The sequence below is a fragment of the Aulonocara stuartgranti genome (genome assembly GCF_965226115.1).
Source record: "Aulonocara stuartgranti genome assembly, chromosome: 13".
In the NCBI taxonomy this organism is placed as follows: Eukaryota; Metazoa; Chordata; class Actinopteri; order Cichliformes; family Cichlidae; genus Aulonocara; species Aulonocara stuartgranti.
Window position 1 is genome coordinate 18,684,691 of NC_138949.1, and position 15,246 is coordinate 18,699,936.

General features: G+C 44.1%; 1 protein-coding gene across 2 annotated transcripts in view; it reads right to left on the minus strand.

Annotated features, from left to right (window-relative positions):
• Positions 1 to 1,041: 1,041 nt before the first annotated feature.
• The window catches only part of lzts2a (leucine zipper, putative tumor suppressor 2a), a 44,492-nt gene continuing 30,287 nt past the window's right edge, over positions 1,042 to 15,246 (minus strand). For both annotated transcript variants that reach the window (XM_082557893.1, XM_082557892.1), the window contains 7 exons: positions 7,606 to 8,271; positions 5,777 to 6,433; positions 5,562 to 5,684; positions 5,171 to 5,317; positions 4,416 to 4,931; positions 4,085 to 4,189; positions 1,042 to 3,952 (listed from right to left, as the gene is read on the minus strand). In XM_082557893.1, coding sequence (XP_082414019.1) covers positions 3,770 to 3,952; positions 4,085 to 4,189; positions 4,416 to 4,931; positions 5,171 to 5,317; positions 5,562 to 5,684; positions 5,777 to 6,433; positions 7,606 to 8,238 — 2,364 coding nt within the window. In that variant the 5' untranslated portion in view covers positions 8,239 to 8,271 and the 3' untranslated portion in view covers positions 1,042 to 3,769. The remainder of the gene's footprint in view (positions 3,953 to 4,084; positions 4,190 to 4,415; positions 4,932 to 5,170; positions 5,318 to 5,561; positions 5,685 to 5,776; positions 6,434 to 7,605; positions 8,272 to 15,246) is intronic.

Consider the following 15,246-nt stretch of genomic DNA (forward strand, 5'->3'; position numbering starts at 1 on the left):
GTGAGCATGCCTGTGCCTTTGAGTTACTCACTGGCTACTTTGTTAGATGAACTTGTTCACCTGCTCTTTAACGGACCTATCTAATCATCCAATCAGATGCCGGTGCATCCGTGTGTTTAAGCACATAAACGTGGTCAAGACGAACTGCTGAAGTTCAAACTGAGTGCGGCATGCCTGGTGGAGTATTTCAGAAACTGCTGATATATTCAAATTTTCTCGAGGAACTATCTCTAGGGCCTGACAAAGAGAAAACATACAGTGATCTGCAGTTTTCTGAGATGAAATTCTGAAAATGCCTTGTTCATGTCAAAGGTCAGAGGAGAAGGGCCAGCCTGCTTTGAGCTGATAGGAAGGCAACAGTAACTCATATAAAAAGCATTCAAAGATTGGAAAAACATTTCCTGAGTTGATGAATCTTTATTTGTGCTGTGACATTCGGGTGGTAGGGTCAGAATCAGGTGGATACAACATGACAGGACCCAACCTGTCTGGCATCAAGGACTCATGCTGGGGTGGTGTAATGGTGTGAGGATATTTTCTTGGCACACCTTGTCCTTGCTCTCGTCCTATAGTAGCTGGGATGGGCTCCAGCCCCCCTGCGATCCTGATAAGGATAAGCAGAAGAGAATGAATGGATAAATGGACTTTGGGCCACTTGCTGCTTTTTGATGTCACAAAGTTCCAATAATCTCAAACAGGTTTCTTGTACGTGAGTTCAACGTACTCAAATGGGCTCCACAGTCATCAAATCTCAATCCAGCTGACCACTTTGGGATGTGGTGCAATGGGAGATTTGTTTTATGAATGTGCAGCCGACATATCTACAGCAGCCTTGTGATGCATCATGCCAGTATTGAGAATTTTCTCTAGCACCACGAAGAATTAATACCGCTCTTAAGGCCAAAGGAGGTCCAGCCCAGTGCCTGCAAGTGTACCTAATAAAGTGTCAGATGAGTGTATTTTACACTGTAATGCAAAGTTGGTTCATTCAACCTAAAAATAAGCAAAAAAAATTTCAGAAGCAATTAAATCTGCAATCACTTCAAGATGTGACAACTTGTTCTTTAATTAAAAACAGTCATTTGTACAAGAAATGTACACATAAAAATATACATGGACAACTACATACTCTATGAATGAATGAAGACACACAGTAAGCAAATGTTTCAAAAAAAAAAAAAAAAAAAAGCACATAAAACGATGGGGGAAAAGCACCACAAAAAAAAAGTGTGTTACGTTGCTTTGGTCTAGTCACAGTGGCTACATTTGAAATAGATATTTTGTCTAAATAAAAGACAATGTCACTCAGTTATACTATTTAGTGTTTTACATATTTACACAGAAAAATGGTCATGCAACGATGAGGGGGAGGAAATGAGAATTCGATATGCACACAGTGCTTTGGAGTGAGGGAGTCTGCTTTCGAACACCTGTGCTTGCTGTTAATATGAACCTGTGGTGAGTAATAACAGTCTAGGCTTGGTTAACAACGTGAAAGTGGTTGGATAAACTACGCTTTTTCCGTTCAAAGTTACTTCCAATGGCTTTACTTTGCAATCACAATTTATGCACAGACCTTTAATGCTCCACAATACCTCCTCAGCCACAGTTATGTGGTTATGCAAAATATAGCCAAATATAGCCATGAGCATTCCTTCTCTCTGGCCATAACTTAATAACGAATCCCTCAAAAACGACTTGTGCAGTTCTAAACAAATGACGTGGGAAAACCTGAAGACGACAGCGTGAATGAGCGTGAGATTACGATGCAGACAGTCAAGTGAAAGATCAATCAAAACGGAGAGACAACAGACCAAAAAGTAGCCTAAAATAAGAGCTCCCCGCTGCTCTATCACCTGCAAGGTTTGGTCATTAGAAGGTTTTCCACACAGATTATATAATGTAAACATTAAATTTTCATGCATTACAGTATTAGGTGCACTCTTCCTTTGTCGCCACCTCCATTTGCAATTGATCCATCATTTGAAATATTGGTATGAGATATACATTAATCCACACACTTATACCAGTACTACAACAAAATATCTTCGGGTGCTATATATATATAAAAAATATACAACATCTCCTCCATTATATAGATTTTCATTTAACTATTAATCCTCGATATAGACTCTGCAAAATAAAAGCTCTCAGCAGCCCACTACCGCCATGCTCAGTCGTATGCACAGCCCTGCATAATACCGTGAGAAAACAGCAGCGCAACCCACAGTTTTTATATGTAACATGCTCCTCGCCGGTTTATATTTAGGCCCTCAAAAACTGACCTGCCTTGAGGACATTCAGTGCTGGAGCTACTGCATCTGCAAACTCTCACCTGACTGCTGCGTGAACCAGTTTCTTCTGAAATCTCATACAACAAAGACATGCAGACATGCCAGTCTCACTTCCTGTATAGCAGTCAGTGAAGAGTATAATCTAGTGGGCAGGAAAAACGGGAAGGGTAGGAAGACTTCATAACAGTTATTTGGCTTTGCTTTGCCAAGAGGTACATAAAGGGAACTAATGGGAGTGAAGGGAGATAAATGGAAACTCTGAATAAGAATGCAAACAGTTCAAACACTGGCTTAAATCTCTGTAATTCTGTAAATATGCTCTATTTTTAGTTTCCTGATACCAACCACAGAGGTGCCTTTCACTGTTATAAAAATAGCTGAGTAAGAAGCAAACAGAGAGAAGAAAAAAACAGAGAAAGAGCGGAATCGGCAGCATCCTGGAAATATCACTTATACTAAAACGTTTATGTGAGATCGGTGCATTGTCTAAAGAATTGACACGTGTGCAACAGTTGGTGGTCTTGAAAACTTGAGCAGAGTTCAAATAAAGCATTTCCTTTGAGCGTTTGGTTTGGCGTTCCCGGTAGGTTTTCGGAAACGGCTGAATAGGATGTTCACATGTAAGCAAGGAGGCGCACGTCAGTATTGGTTTGTTTGAATTGAAAACAGTTGAGTCCTGAACAAAAAGAGGGCAGGGAAGTTGTGCAAAATAACAGCGTGCTTCTCAGATGCTCTCGTTACTGCATTTCTCAGAAGTGACAATACATTCCTCATCAAATACGCACAAGCCAAAGAACAAAATATTGGTATTTTTTTTAGACTTGGTAAAATGAACTTTGATGCTATCAACTCCATGAAATACAAACAGCAGTTAACAGTAATATTTGGGATTTGGAGGACTGGTGCAGCGGGGGTTTGCGTCGCCGATGAGCACGGTTCGGGCGGGTGATGACGTCGGCTTTAATAACCAGGTGATTGATTGGTCATCTCTCGTGGTGCATGAGTACGTGCACGCTGGTGTCTGGGTGTTTCACGTCGTGTGCTACCAACAAAGTTGTAACCAGATTTCTCTGTGTGTAGTAATGTTTTTTTGCTTTAAGGTTCCCATCGATTTTCAATACCCTGATTTGAACGTGGTCTGAGAAATAAAACACTTCTTTCCCTCCTCTCGCTCCCACAGATGGAAACAGGTCTTTGTGCTGGCTTTGTAGTGGAATAAAAACCCATTAAAAGCGTAGTGGGAGACACCTTAAAAGGATTTACTGGGAGTACATTTGTGTTAGCAGGAAGTGAGAATGCACCTTTTGGGAGAGCTCCCTTTTAACAGTGACAGGTGGTGAGTGCTTGCTCGATGATCCGGGCAAAGCCACGTTGAAGATAGTGCAGTATTTGGCCCAGAGTTGATTGTTTGGTTTACACCTTCAGAGTGTTGCCATGGTTTTTATTTGGACATATTGCTCGCAGCGCGTGTGTGTTTATATCTCTGTGGCAGTGATTTCCTCAAAGTGGATGTCATTGCTGCCGCTGCGCACTTCATAGTCCTCCATATCCCTGTTCTCCAGCTCCAGACTCAGCTCCCTCATCACTCTCTCCAGATCACGGTTGCGACGGTACATCTGGATGTAGTTCTGCTGCAGCTGTTTCTGGTAGTGGATTACCTGAGTTGATGGGAAAACAGCATTTGAGTTAAGTACATAGGTAAGGAGGATTAGCATAAGCTTTAAAATCTAGTTTGACACGTGTCACGCTGAAGGAAAAAGATTTAAAGTCAGTCGCCACGAAATGTTTACCTTCTCCTTTTCCTCCTGCCACACCCGCCTCTCTTCGTCGAAACGTGACAGCTGCTCCTCACCAGTCCTCCTCTCATACATGAGCTCAGCCTTCAGCCTATCAACCTGTTTCGATGTATCATGTTTAGTTCCTTTTCTTACAGAAATTTAAAGCAAAAAATTTGTAATGCTCGTCTCTACATGGGCCCATAAGCTACATAATAAATAAATGACAGCACAGAATGCAAAGTATTCCTATCAAAAGGCCACAAAACTGAGCTGACACAAAACCTCAATTGCATCAATTCACTTTCATCACATATGCTTGTAAAAGTTACCGAAAAACACATACCTGTTGCCTGAGTCCCAACACTGTTTCTGCATTCTGCCTCTGAGCCTTGGCTTCATCGCTCTCTCCACCCCAGACCAGATGAGTCTCCTCTCCGTTGCGGTACACAGAGGGACTGGGACCTCCCCTTCCTGCCACAGCTCTACCCTGTTGCAGCGTCAGACTCATGCATTGCCCCTTCATGGCTACATTTCCAGGCAGAGCAGGTCCGCTGTGACCGGTCAGAGCGTCACGTAGCCGGGCTGTCTCCTCTTCCAAACGGCTCACTTTCTCCCGGAGCAGCTCAGCTTCACTCTTGCGCCTCTGGAGTTCATTTTCGCAGACCTCCAGCTCCAGTGACCGCGTCCGCAGAGCAGTCTGGGCCTCCTGGGATCGAATCTGGCTGGCTTGCAGCTCAGAGCGAGCTTCTCTAAGCTGGGCCTTCAAGACCACAATGTCTCCTGCCTTCTGGCTGAGCTCCGACTGGATCTCCTTAAGCTGCTGCTTCAGGAGAGAGATCTCTCCTGACTTTTGACATACCTGGTGAACAACAGAAAGAAAGTGAGAGAGAGGCAAACCTCAATTTCTTCCAAGCTTACAAGTTCGTTTCGGGATTTTATGTTTTTATTAGTTGCTAAAAAGTAAGAGATGAACAGAAAATGAAAAGAGCAACTGACAAACAAAAATAGGATCACACAAATTCACAGCTGAGACATTTAATCACCGCGCTGCTTCTGACAGATTCATGACTGACTGTCTGGTATCTCGCTTTCACCTACCTCCCACTTTGTCTCCTCCAGACGTGGCCCTAGTTGGGTCTGCTCCCTCTGGATTGTGGCGCACCTCCTTTCCAGTGTCTCTCTGTCCTGCAGCAGAGAGGAGAAGTCCTCCTGTAGCTTCTTTTTCTCCTGCTGTAGCTGAAATACCTGACAACACACAAAGATGCACGTGATCATGCTTTCTTACAAAAACACAGATGTGCTAATCTAAAATAAGACATGCAAGTGTGGAGAGAGAAAACTACTAAAGCATAAGACAACATTAAAAATAACTGGAACAAAAACAAACACATTTGTGGCAGAGTTTGGGTTCACTGTGTAATGGATTAATCGAGCTTTCTAATTTAACGCTTACATTTCTTCATTTAATATTTTTAAATACTTGGCATACCTGTAATTGAAGCACCTGCTGTGCTCTCTGTGCCTTCTGAGAGGCCTGCTTCATCTTCGTGGCACAGCTCTGTCTCAGCTCCTCCATCTCTCTTTCACAGCGGCGCTGCTTCTCTTCATACACCTGTCACAGTAAAAGACGCAGCTGAGAGGTCAAACATCAGCTCCTCAGCGTATCAAGTTTATGATCGGTGTCTTGAGGCGACCGTGTCTCACCTGGCAGATGGCAGCTTCATTCTCGTCCAGATTTTCTCTGAGCTGCTGGAGCTCCAGGTCCCGTTCCCTCAGCTTCTCCTCGAGCTCCCGCACCACGGCCTCGTAACCCTCCACGGGGGGTGGAGAGTGGCCACAGGACCCACTGTCTGACAGGGGCTGCCCGCGCCCACTAAGTGACCCCGAGCCTGTGCTCTTGCTGGACGAGGAACGTCCACTGTCTGAGTTACTGTGACCGTGACTCCCGCCTCCACCAGAAGTATTTCGGCTGATGCCCGACACAGGCTCCAGCTGGCCTCCTGACCCAGAACCAGCACTGGAGCCCTCACTGGGAGCCAAACTGTAACCTGTGCTGCTGTGAGTAGGGAGGCTGGAGAGCGAGTTCCTCCCTGAATCTGACATGGAGCAGGACTGACTGCTCCGAGCATTGCGACCACCGGTGTAGGAGTTGCACTTCCCTTCAGAGTTGGAACTGCTGCTTCCACCATTCCCGCTTGTACCGCTGGCACTGCTGGATCCTCCATGGGGCAGCAGAAGGTTGAGGCTGGCCTCCGACAGAGTGCTGGCACCTGGCCGTGGCGAAAGATACTGTACGGAGTGCCGATTCTTGGGAACGACAGGCTTGAACGCTGTAGGACGGATCAGCACTTTCTCCATGTTCTGAAAGTGTAGATTATTAAAAAAAACCCAACTAGCATTAATGACTGTTGTGTTAATTAGTAATGACTGAGTAAAACTCATTAGTAAAGGCTGAGCGATGTGCTGGCAGGCCACCCCACAAGGCTCTGATTAGTTTGGTTTGGTTTAATTGATATTTAAAGGGTTCATTAAGCAATTTCCTTAATGATATTCCTATCGTATAAGATGGATAGACAGACGTAAGATGGAGAAGAGTGGAGGAGAGGAAAAAATCTGATTAAAGGGCACAGAAACAAAGGGCACAGACGAGAGCGAAGGGAGAGTCGTGACAAAGACTGAGAGCGTGAAAGCATCCTCTCCTCTGTAAGCATTTTCTTAATGATCTTTCTCAGAGTTCACTAAAGACGTCACTGGATGCGAGCGAGCTCTGACACTCATCATGATGTGTCTGCAAGGTGAGCAGCTGTCAAATGATCCATCTGAGCCTGTCAGGCCGGTTATTAAGCTTCCCTCCGGATCGATAGGAATAAATAGCCAATTAGACAGCTGAGGTAATCTGCTGTAAAACGTGTTCACGCAGGCAGCAGAGATAACAGATTAAAAAAAGTCCTCAGTATGATATTTGATGTCCTGGTGGGTGATATTGAGATGTAATTTAAGAAGAAACTGACCTATAAATATCTTCAGATTAGAGGTCAGGGGCACTGACAGAGGTGCTGGGGTTTCAGTGTCATGCTGAAAGGCACTTTCCACTTTCTGCACCACCCTACAGCCCCAAAGGATGTGAGATATGCGAAACAGTACGGTATGGTAAACGATTAATACACGGTTTAAGATCTTTCAACTACATTTAATAGATTTCTTTAGCAGATGAAGCTGAAGATTGATATGGACTCAAAGGCATGGCCAATTGATTTGGACAGTTATTATACTTTTTTATTTTTTATTTCGTTTTGATTTTTTAAAAATTCTGTTTAGTTTCTTTTAGCCACAAGATTGGGTTTGCTAGTTTCAGTTTAGTTTTTATTAGTTTCAGTGTTAGTTTTAGACTTTTGTCAATATTATTGTATTTATTGCAAATGTCAGAGGCAAGAATATTTTTATTCTTGCATCCTCTTGTTAATATCAGCAAAATGAAATCAGAGTATTAAATCAGCATCATCTTCCCAGATTATCCCTGTACTTCTCCTCACCTTCTCCAGCTGTCCAGACACTGGGATGAGTTTGGGAGGAGGTCCACCAATGTTCCCATTTAGAGTCCTGTTGTCTTTTTGGTCCTCTGAGTCGCTGCAGGGGCTTGCAGCAGTCAGCACCAGGTTGTCGTTCCAGTCTCCAACCACCACCTCCTTGCTCACATACCCAAAGTTCCCATTAGTGCTGCCACCGACACCGCCTACTGTTCCAGCAACCGTTACACCCCCTCCTGTCCCAGCAGAGTTTCCAGGCCGTGGCTGCTTCTTTGTGGGAAGCGGTGGAGGCAGAACCTGGGCCTGAGGCTCTGTTCTGTTGCTGATAACCAGCAGCTGCTCCAGGGAGCTCCCACTGCGGAGGGTATTATCCTGGAGCCGGAAGCAGCTGGTAGCTGGCGTGGAGCGGCGTGGCTTGGTGTTGAATTCGCTGGCAGCCCTGCAGTGTCTCTCTTGGTACGTCCGGCCTGATATGAGACTACTCACTGACCCCATGGCTGTGTCAGAGGTGCAGTGCCCACAGGGGCCAGAGCAGGGACCTGAGGGGGAATGGGATGATAGAGGCCGGCACTGCTGGATGTCGAGGCCTGGATTCGGGTGGTCACTCACGGTCAGGGGTAGTGCCTGAACCAGAGCCATGGTAGCCCGACGGCGTCAGACGCACCACACACTCTGATAAGAGAGAAAACAGACACAAAATGTTACATTTATACTCCAGATGCAGCTATTACACAGGTTTTTTATTCAATGGTGTTTATCCTAGTGTTGTATTTTTATTTTATTCAAAAACACAACACTAGGCACGAGAAAAGATCACTGCAGAAAGCTGCACTGCGGTGGATCAGTCAAACTACATCAGCGTGGGCTGTAGCTGCAGAGCAAAAGTAGCAGTAGCCGTGTGGAAGGTAAAACACTAAAATGAGACTTGCCAAGAAGGACGCAAAGAAGGGTATCGGATGGGTTGGGCTTAACTCTGAACTGACGCTTCGCTCCACTAATGATAAAGTAAGTCAATCAATTTAACAAATCTAAACCAATCTATTTTATTTTAAAGCCCTGCAAGAGATCAAATTCTGTGGACATGCATTTCAGCTGATTTGACAGGTGTAAAAATTTGGAGCATGTAAGACGCTTTGGAAGGAAACACTTTCTCATGTAGCAGCTTTGGCTCCTGTGTCCACAGCTGTCTCACACATCATGGGTGGGAGGAGATAAAACTTAATGAAAAAAATCTTCATATTACAAATCACCTCTGAACTCTCTTCAATGTGTTGCCATTATTAACAAAACTTTAAATGCAGACATATGTTTTGGAAGAAATTGTGTTTCGTTCTTACAGTAGAGTTCCAGAGACTTGAAGAATCAATGGCCTGTATTAGTATAGCGCTTTACTAGTCCTTAAGGACCCCAAAGCGCTTTACACATCCAGTCATCCACACATTCACACACTGGTCATGGCAAGCTACATTGTAGCCACAGCCACCCTGGGGCGCACTGACAGAGGCGAGGCTGCCGGACACTGGCGCCACCGGGCCCTCTGACCACCACCAGTAGGCAACGGGTGAAGTGTCTTGCCCAAGGACACAACGACGAGATTGTCCAAGCCAGGGCTCGAACCGGCAACCTTCCGATTAAAAGACGAACTCCCAACTCTTGAGCCACGATCGCCCCAATGAGCAATGAAGCAAACTTATTTTTTCTGATTCACTACACCCACTTTACAGCTGTTTGAAATATTTCAAACCCCCTCCCCCGTGACCTCCACAGTCACGGCTCATCCCTCATTAAACATACTGTATCTACTGCTAATTGCCAGTGTCATTAACGAGGCAGGAGGGGAAAAAAAAAAAGAGGATGGATTTAGTAAAGGGTGAGGGGGGTGAGTCACAATCATCTCCAGCTCCAGCTGCTCTGTGATATTCCTGCGTGTCCTCGTCTGAACCTGCGAGCAGTCATCTGGGTATTATTCCTAAAGTGGTTTGAAATTTATTCACTTTACCGTTTTATGATGACAAGGCTCACACCCATCAAAGAACATCTTTGAAGGAAATGAATATTAGCTTCAGTCGGTTGCTGTACTATTTTTAGGCAGTGAAACATGGATAGATATTATTAACACAATAAATGGAAGCAGATTAAGTCTTCAATTTGCAGATAGCATTATCAGTATTGCCCAGAGGGGCATAGACGGGACTCGCATCCTAGCCTGCTGTGCCAATCTGAAACCCGTCTGGCCAAGTGGAATAATCCTTTGTGCCATGGCTGCACACGGTTATGTACATGTCCATTCTGAAAAATGGTGACAATAATCACCCCCTAAGAGAAGTCTATATTCTCGGAAATACAATAAATACAAACACCAGCTGTGGATTAAAATAAAAAGGAATGAGAACAGTTTTGGTTGGCTGTTCTAAAGCAAGTGTGTTAACTCATGTTTCAGATCTCACAAATTGAGCCAACAGTGCAAACTCTTGAACAGTGTCTCACTGAAGGCGTTCATGGTATTGGTATTATCAGAGACTACCTCGAGAATTTGGGAGTGGAGCGGATGGATGTCAACCCTATCGAACACTTGTGAGATTGGCTCGGGCATGCTGTTCATGGCAGAGTGAGAACAAAACCACACTGGCTCGCTTTTCTGTACAAATGTGGCAGCATTTAAGGGGAAGTAAACAGGTTTTCCAATAGTATAAGATTTATTGCCAAGAAGCAGTGTTACAACAAAGAAATTATCAACCAAACATAAACTTCCTTGCTTTTTATTCTAAGCTTACATACACCCGCTCGAGCAGTATACCAGCAGGGTTCATATATAATCAGCCGATTGTAGCCATTTGCCGGTATATCGGTATCAGCGTTCGTAACAGTCAAGTAAAGACGACACAGGAGAAACACGCATCAGCCATGTTAAGAGTGTTGATGGTGGATTGTTTGTCTGCCAGAGATTACCCTGAAACTTTTCCATGTTGTCAAAAGGTGTTTGGGACACAACAAACACCAGAACCAGCTGATCCGAGGAGAGTCAGCAGCATGTAAATGAGTTACACAACTTACTTTTTAAAATGCATGATCATCTTGTCTTAGTAAGGACATATACATAACTGTATATGAAAACTGTTTGGCAAATGTTTCTTTCATGTATCTTATTGAAAATACTGGCCAATATATCGGATATTGACTAGTGGTATTGGATTTTTAGATGATTGGCCCAAATGGGTGAGTGACATTGATTCCATCCATCACAGACCACTACTGGAGTGGGTTTTTTCTTACACTCAGTATTTCACTCTCCAACAAAAGTCGGTCATCAAACGACTCATTTTAATTTGGAAGAAAAGCGGTCTTTTAGCTGCTAACCATCTGCAATGACTACACAGCTGAATTAAGAAAAGCTAAACTATCTCCTCCACCCCTTTCTCGTCACATCTAGCTTCAAAAGGATGGCAATGGTGAAAATGCTCATCTCAAGGCTTAAAGATGGGACTCTACAAATTAAAGGTTTATATCATGGTGGCATGAAATTTTCAAGGGGTCACTAGAGGAACTGAGGTTTTTGGCACTTCAGTGTTGGCCTCATTTTGTGTGCTCGAGGTTGCCTCACACATGACACACAGCAGGAAACAGTCAAGCTCCGACATGTTTGTATTATTGAAAATACTGTGTGATTTAGATGAGAGAGCCTTACGGGCAGAGCGTGCAGCAACTCACACATCACACCCGCTCGCTAGTGGTGAATGCAACAGATATTAACTGTGCTATTTGAATACTGGTGCAATTGGACATCACATGGACTTTGTACTTGGAAGCTGGGAGGTTAACTGGGCATTTGCTGTTTCACATGCAGCTCTGTTGGGTAAGAAAAGCTGAAATATTTTGATTGTTCGTGAAAGTATGTTGACATAATGGATTTTATTTGTCATTAATGATTGAATCCTGATCAAGCAATCAAGTTTACAATATCCTGCTTTGATTTTATCACTGAAAAAATACAACTCACTGGATAGGAGTTTGAGGAAAGCATATGTAACGGCTCAAACTATTCATTCGTGATCAGTAAGCAGGACGATTCGATTCCTGCCAGTTCACTCCATACTGACTAAACCGTCTGTGAGTACATGGCAGAGAGTGACGGGGAGTTAAAGAGACGAGACAGGCTTCGTGAGTACTCGTGAGTCAAGGAGATAAAGATATGCGTGGTATGTGATCATTTCCAATGCCAAAATAATCACGCCTCACACAACCTCCTTTCCCCTTTGATCCAGCCACCACTAACCCCCACCCTTCTCCTCTACACTCCCAGCCCTGACAAGGACCTCTCAGGCAGGGATAATAGAATTAACAAGCCTCTGCGACCGTCAACCGTGACCCCCTCCTCCTGAGGAATGGGGTGGGGGGCGGCTGGTCTGATTCTGCCCTCCCCTCCCACCCCTGTGACCTCCGAGGGCAGGGCTTTGTTCTGGCTACTCGGGCAACAAATCTCAAAAGCTAATTTCCCCCTCTGATGTTGCTCACTGGTTGGTTCTTAAAAGTTATTGAAGGCCTCCTCTCCTCCTTGGTTCTTCTGAGAAAGTGAAAATATTTTCATAATCCGCTCCATCCGCCCTCACTGCTTCCTCCACCTTCCTCATTACACGCATCCTCCTCTGCTGTCAGCAGCACAAGACAGGCAGAGAAAAAACAGCCATCACCACTAAATATAGAAAACATCTCAAGTGCCTGAAATCATTCTGATAGTCTTTCATGAGGCATTTGATTCGGTGTTCAAAAATAAACTCCAATAGTGTTACAGCTAGCTGTGATGGGGTCAACCCAGGGGCACTTTACACCACATCCTGACACTCTAAAACTATTAAATGATGCTGAACCGCTTAAAGGCAGCATTACTGCTTCTGACAGGAACTGGAAATACTTCAAGTGGATGTGAGAGTTTAGCGTCCACATGGTACCAACTGGCCCAGGATGAACAAGAGCAGGGCTGATAGAAGAAAGAAGTTCCCAGGTAGCTCTCTAACAAGATCCAGAAGTCAGTTCTGTGACGGGGAAATAATCCCGTTATGATAAGTCTGTTAATAATGCCAGTCCTTCCCAGGAGAGGAAACCCCATTATTGAGCAGCAGTAGATCGCCCCTTGCAATCCCACGCAACCTCAGAGCTGTTCCGGAGACTCTGCTGGGCTCAGGACAAACTCAGAAAAGTGAGAACACGAAGGAAGGAAAAGAAAGGGGATAAGGGGTAAACACACAAAGGAAGGCTAGCTGTGAGTGTTGCCTGGGGTTTTAGGGGATTTTCTAATATCAGGTTGCCCAAAAAGAGGAGCCAAACAGAAATGAGCTTCAGGGAGAACCGTGCATCCATAATCCTGTTTATCATTATTTTGCCAGTGCAGAGACACAGAGGTCTGAGCACCTTAACGTCTCAAATCAAATGTGAACCGAGACAACTTGTCTTTGCTGAACCACCTCCTGCTGACCGAGCAAAAATGCTGTTACTCATGTCGGCTTGCAGGAATTTTCCTTCAACCCAACAAGCCGAAGACGACAACGACATGCAGTGAAATCTGCACGGCAGGCCACAGCTGTGTTATGGCTGTGAAAACAAGTCATGCTGAAGCATCTTCGGTCCTGTAAAACCCGAGGGTTTATGAGTACATGCGGTCAAGCAGCAGAGTGTGGCATTCTGTTTAAACTCAAATGTAACTAGCAAAAAGTGCTTTCCTTTGTAATCCAGGACATGCAGCTTGATGACATTGTAAAAAAAACTAGCGTATGCCGTAATCATGATAAACGTATCCATTACTGACACACAGGGCTAAATTTGCTTAATTAATCCTTTAAAATTTGAAGATGTTTTGACAAAAGACACAAAAGTCCCTGTTTTAGACTAATTTCAATAGAGCAAAACAGCAAATGTTCACACTGGAGCAGGTAGAACAAGGAAATGCATAAACTGCAGGGTGCTTTCTGTTTATTTACACCTGCATTAGATCAGACCAATTAAAGCACATCCAGTATTCATTCTGCTTTTATCTCAGGTCTATTCTCCACCAAATATCTTCTTGTTTCTAAATATCTAAATATCTTCTACATTTCTGATATCTGTATGTCAGAAAAATGTAATTTATTGAACAGTTTCTGATGAATAAACTGAAAATAACACATTATTTTTGGCCCCAAATCTTCACTCAGCAGACGTCTCAGGCATGAGGATAAAAATGTGCATTTCATTTGAAAGTGGAAGTCAGAATTTCTGAGTTCTCAGTCTGCATTTTTAGCTGAAATGCCTCCTCAGAAAGTTGGAGGAGCCCCACCAACCCTGACTTCACAATCCAAGATGGTGGCATCGCACATAAACAGAAATAAAAACTTCCACTGTTTCCACTTCCACTGTTGTGAGTTAAAGCTGGCTAAATAAGCCATACACAGAGCATTGACCAGGCTTTATGCATAAACCTGCTGCAGCGGTGTTTAAAGTGCATTGTTCCACCTCGTTAAGGAGCAAAACGATTTTTCCTTGCTTTTTCAAATTTACTACTGGAACAAGCTCAACTCATGAGCAACGTCACTCCTAGCTCCGACCTCCGAGGCAAGTGGAACACCCTCAAAACACCTGTTAGTGTGACTTGGCCACCCAGCCAGCAAAGTTTGCCCCTTTAATGATGCTGCAGACTTTTCCACCTGTGGTGACAATGCTGCATGGATTGTAAACATCGCTGTGTTTAATCATATAAGAATGTGTTGCAAGTGAATATTTATGTATTTCACATTGTTACCAAAGGTACTTATGTCTCCTCCCTTTTTCACAAGGAGTTTGCATGTTTGATTTGGCAGCATTTTACACTGATACCCTTCCTGATGCTACCTCAAAGGTGGATTTGTGTCCCCTATGAACTAGCAACCCTAACCCTAGCGCTTTCCAAGAAAATGTGTAAACCACTACAGTATGGAGCCATCTCTCTCCTGTCACTCTTTCTTTTCCATCCTCACCGTTTCATACCACTCCCTGCTCGCTGGTCTATGCAGCTAGATTTTCAACTGCCCATTCTTTAACTGCAGCACCACAGTGTGACTAACCAAAGGTAAAGCCAGTGTATAGATCAGAGCAACAAGTGGAAAGAATAAAAATCACCAGATCAGAGTCGGTGCTGCAAAAATATCAGTATGCAAGTGGTAATAAGAACCACACATTATGATGGGGTGGCCGCCGAGCTGTATATTTTTGATCAGTGGCACTCAAGTACTTCCCCAGCAGGACAGAGAGAGTGCATAACATGAAATTGAATGCTCGCAGCAGAAAAATGCCACTCTGGTATACAGATCCTGGGTGGCCTTGATTAATCTTGAGACAAGTGATCGCAGTGGATGGAAACAGAGAGAGAGACAGAGGTAGAGTGAAAATCAACAGGCTAGGTGAGTCACAATAATCCTCGATGGCTGCTAACAAAAGAGGATCCACAAGTACAGGCAAGGCAGCGACACACAAGCACACAATAAGGCAATCAGTTCAGCCCTAATCTGCTCACCTCTTTATTTGTCACGCATCTACTCGCTGAAACGCCGCAATAAAACTTCAAACGGGCAAGAAATGGTATTATAATGAAGTAAGCCGACACCACTGTAAAATGAGACATGTCTTTTAAAGTTTTGCCAG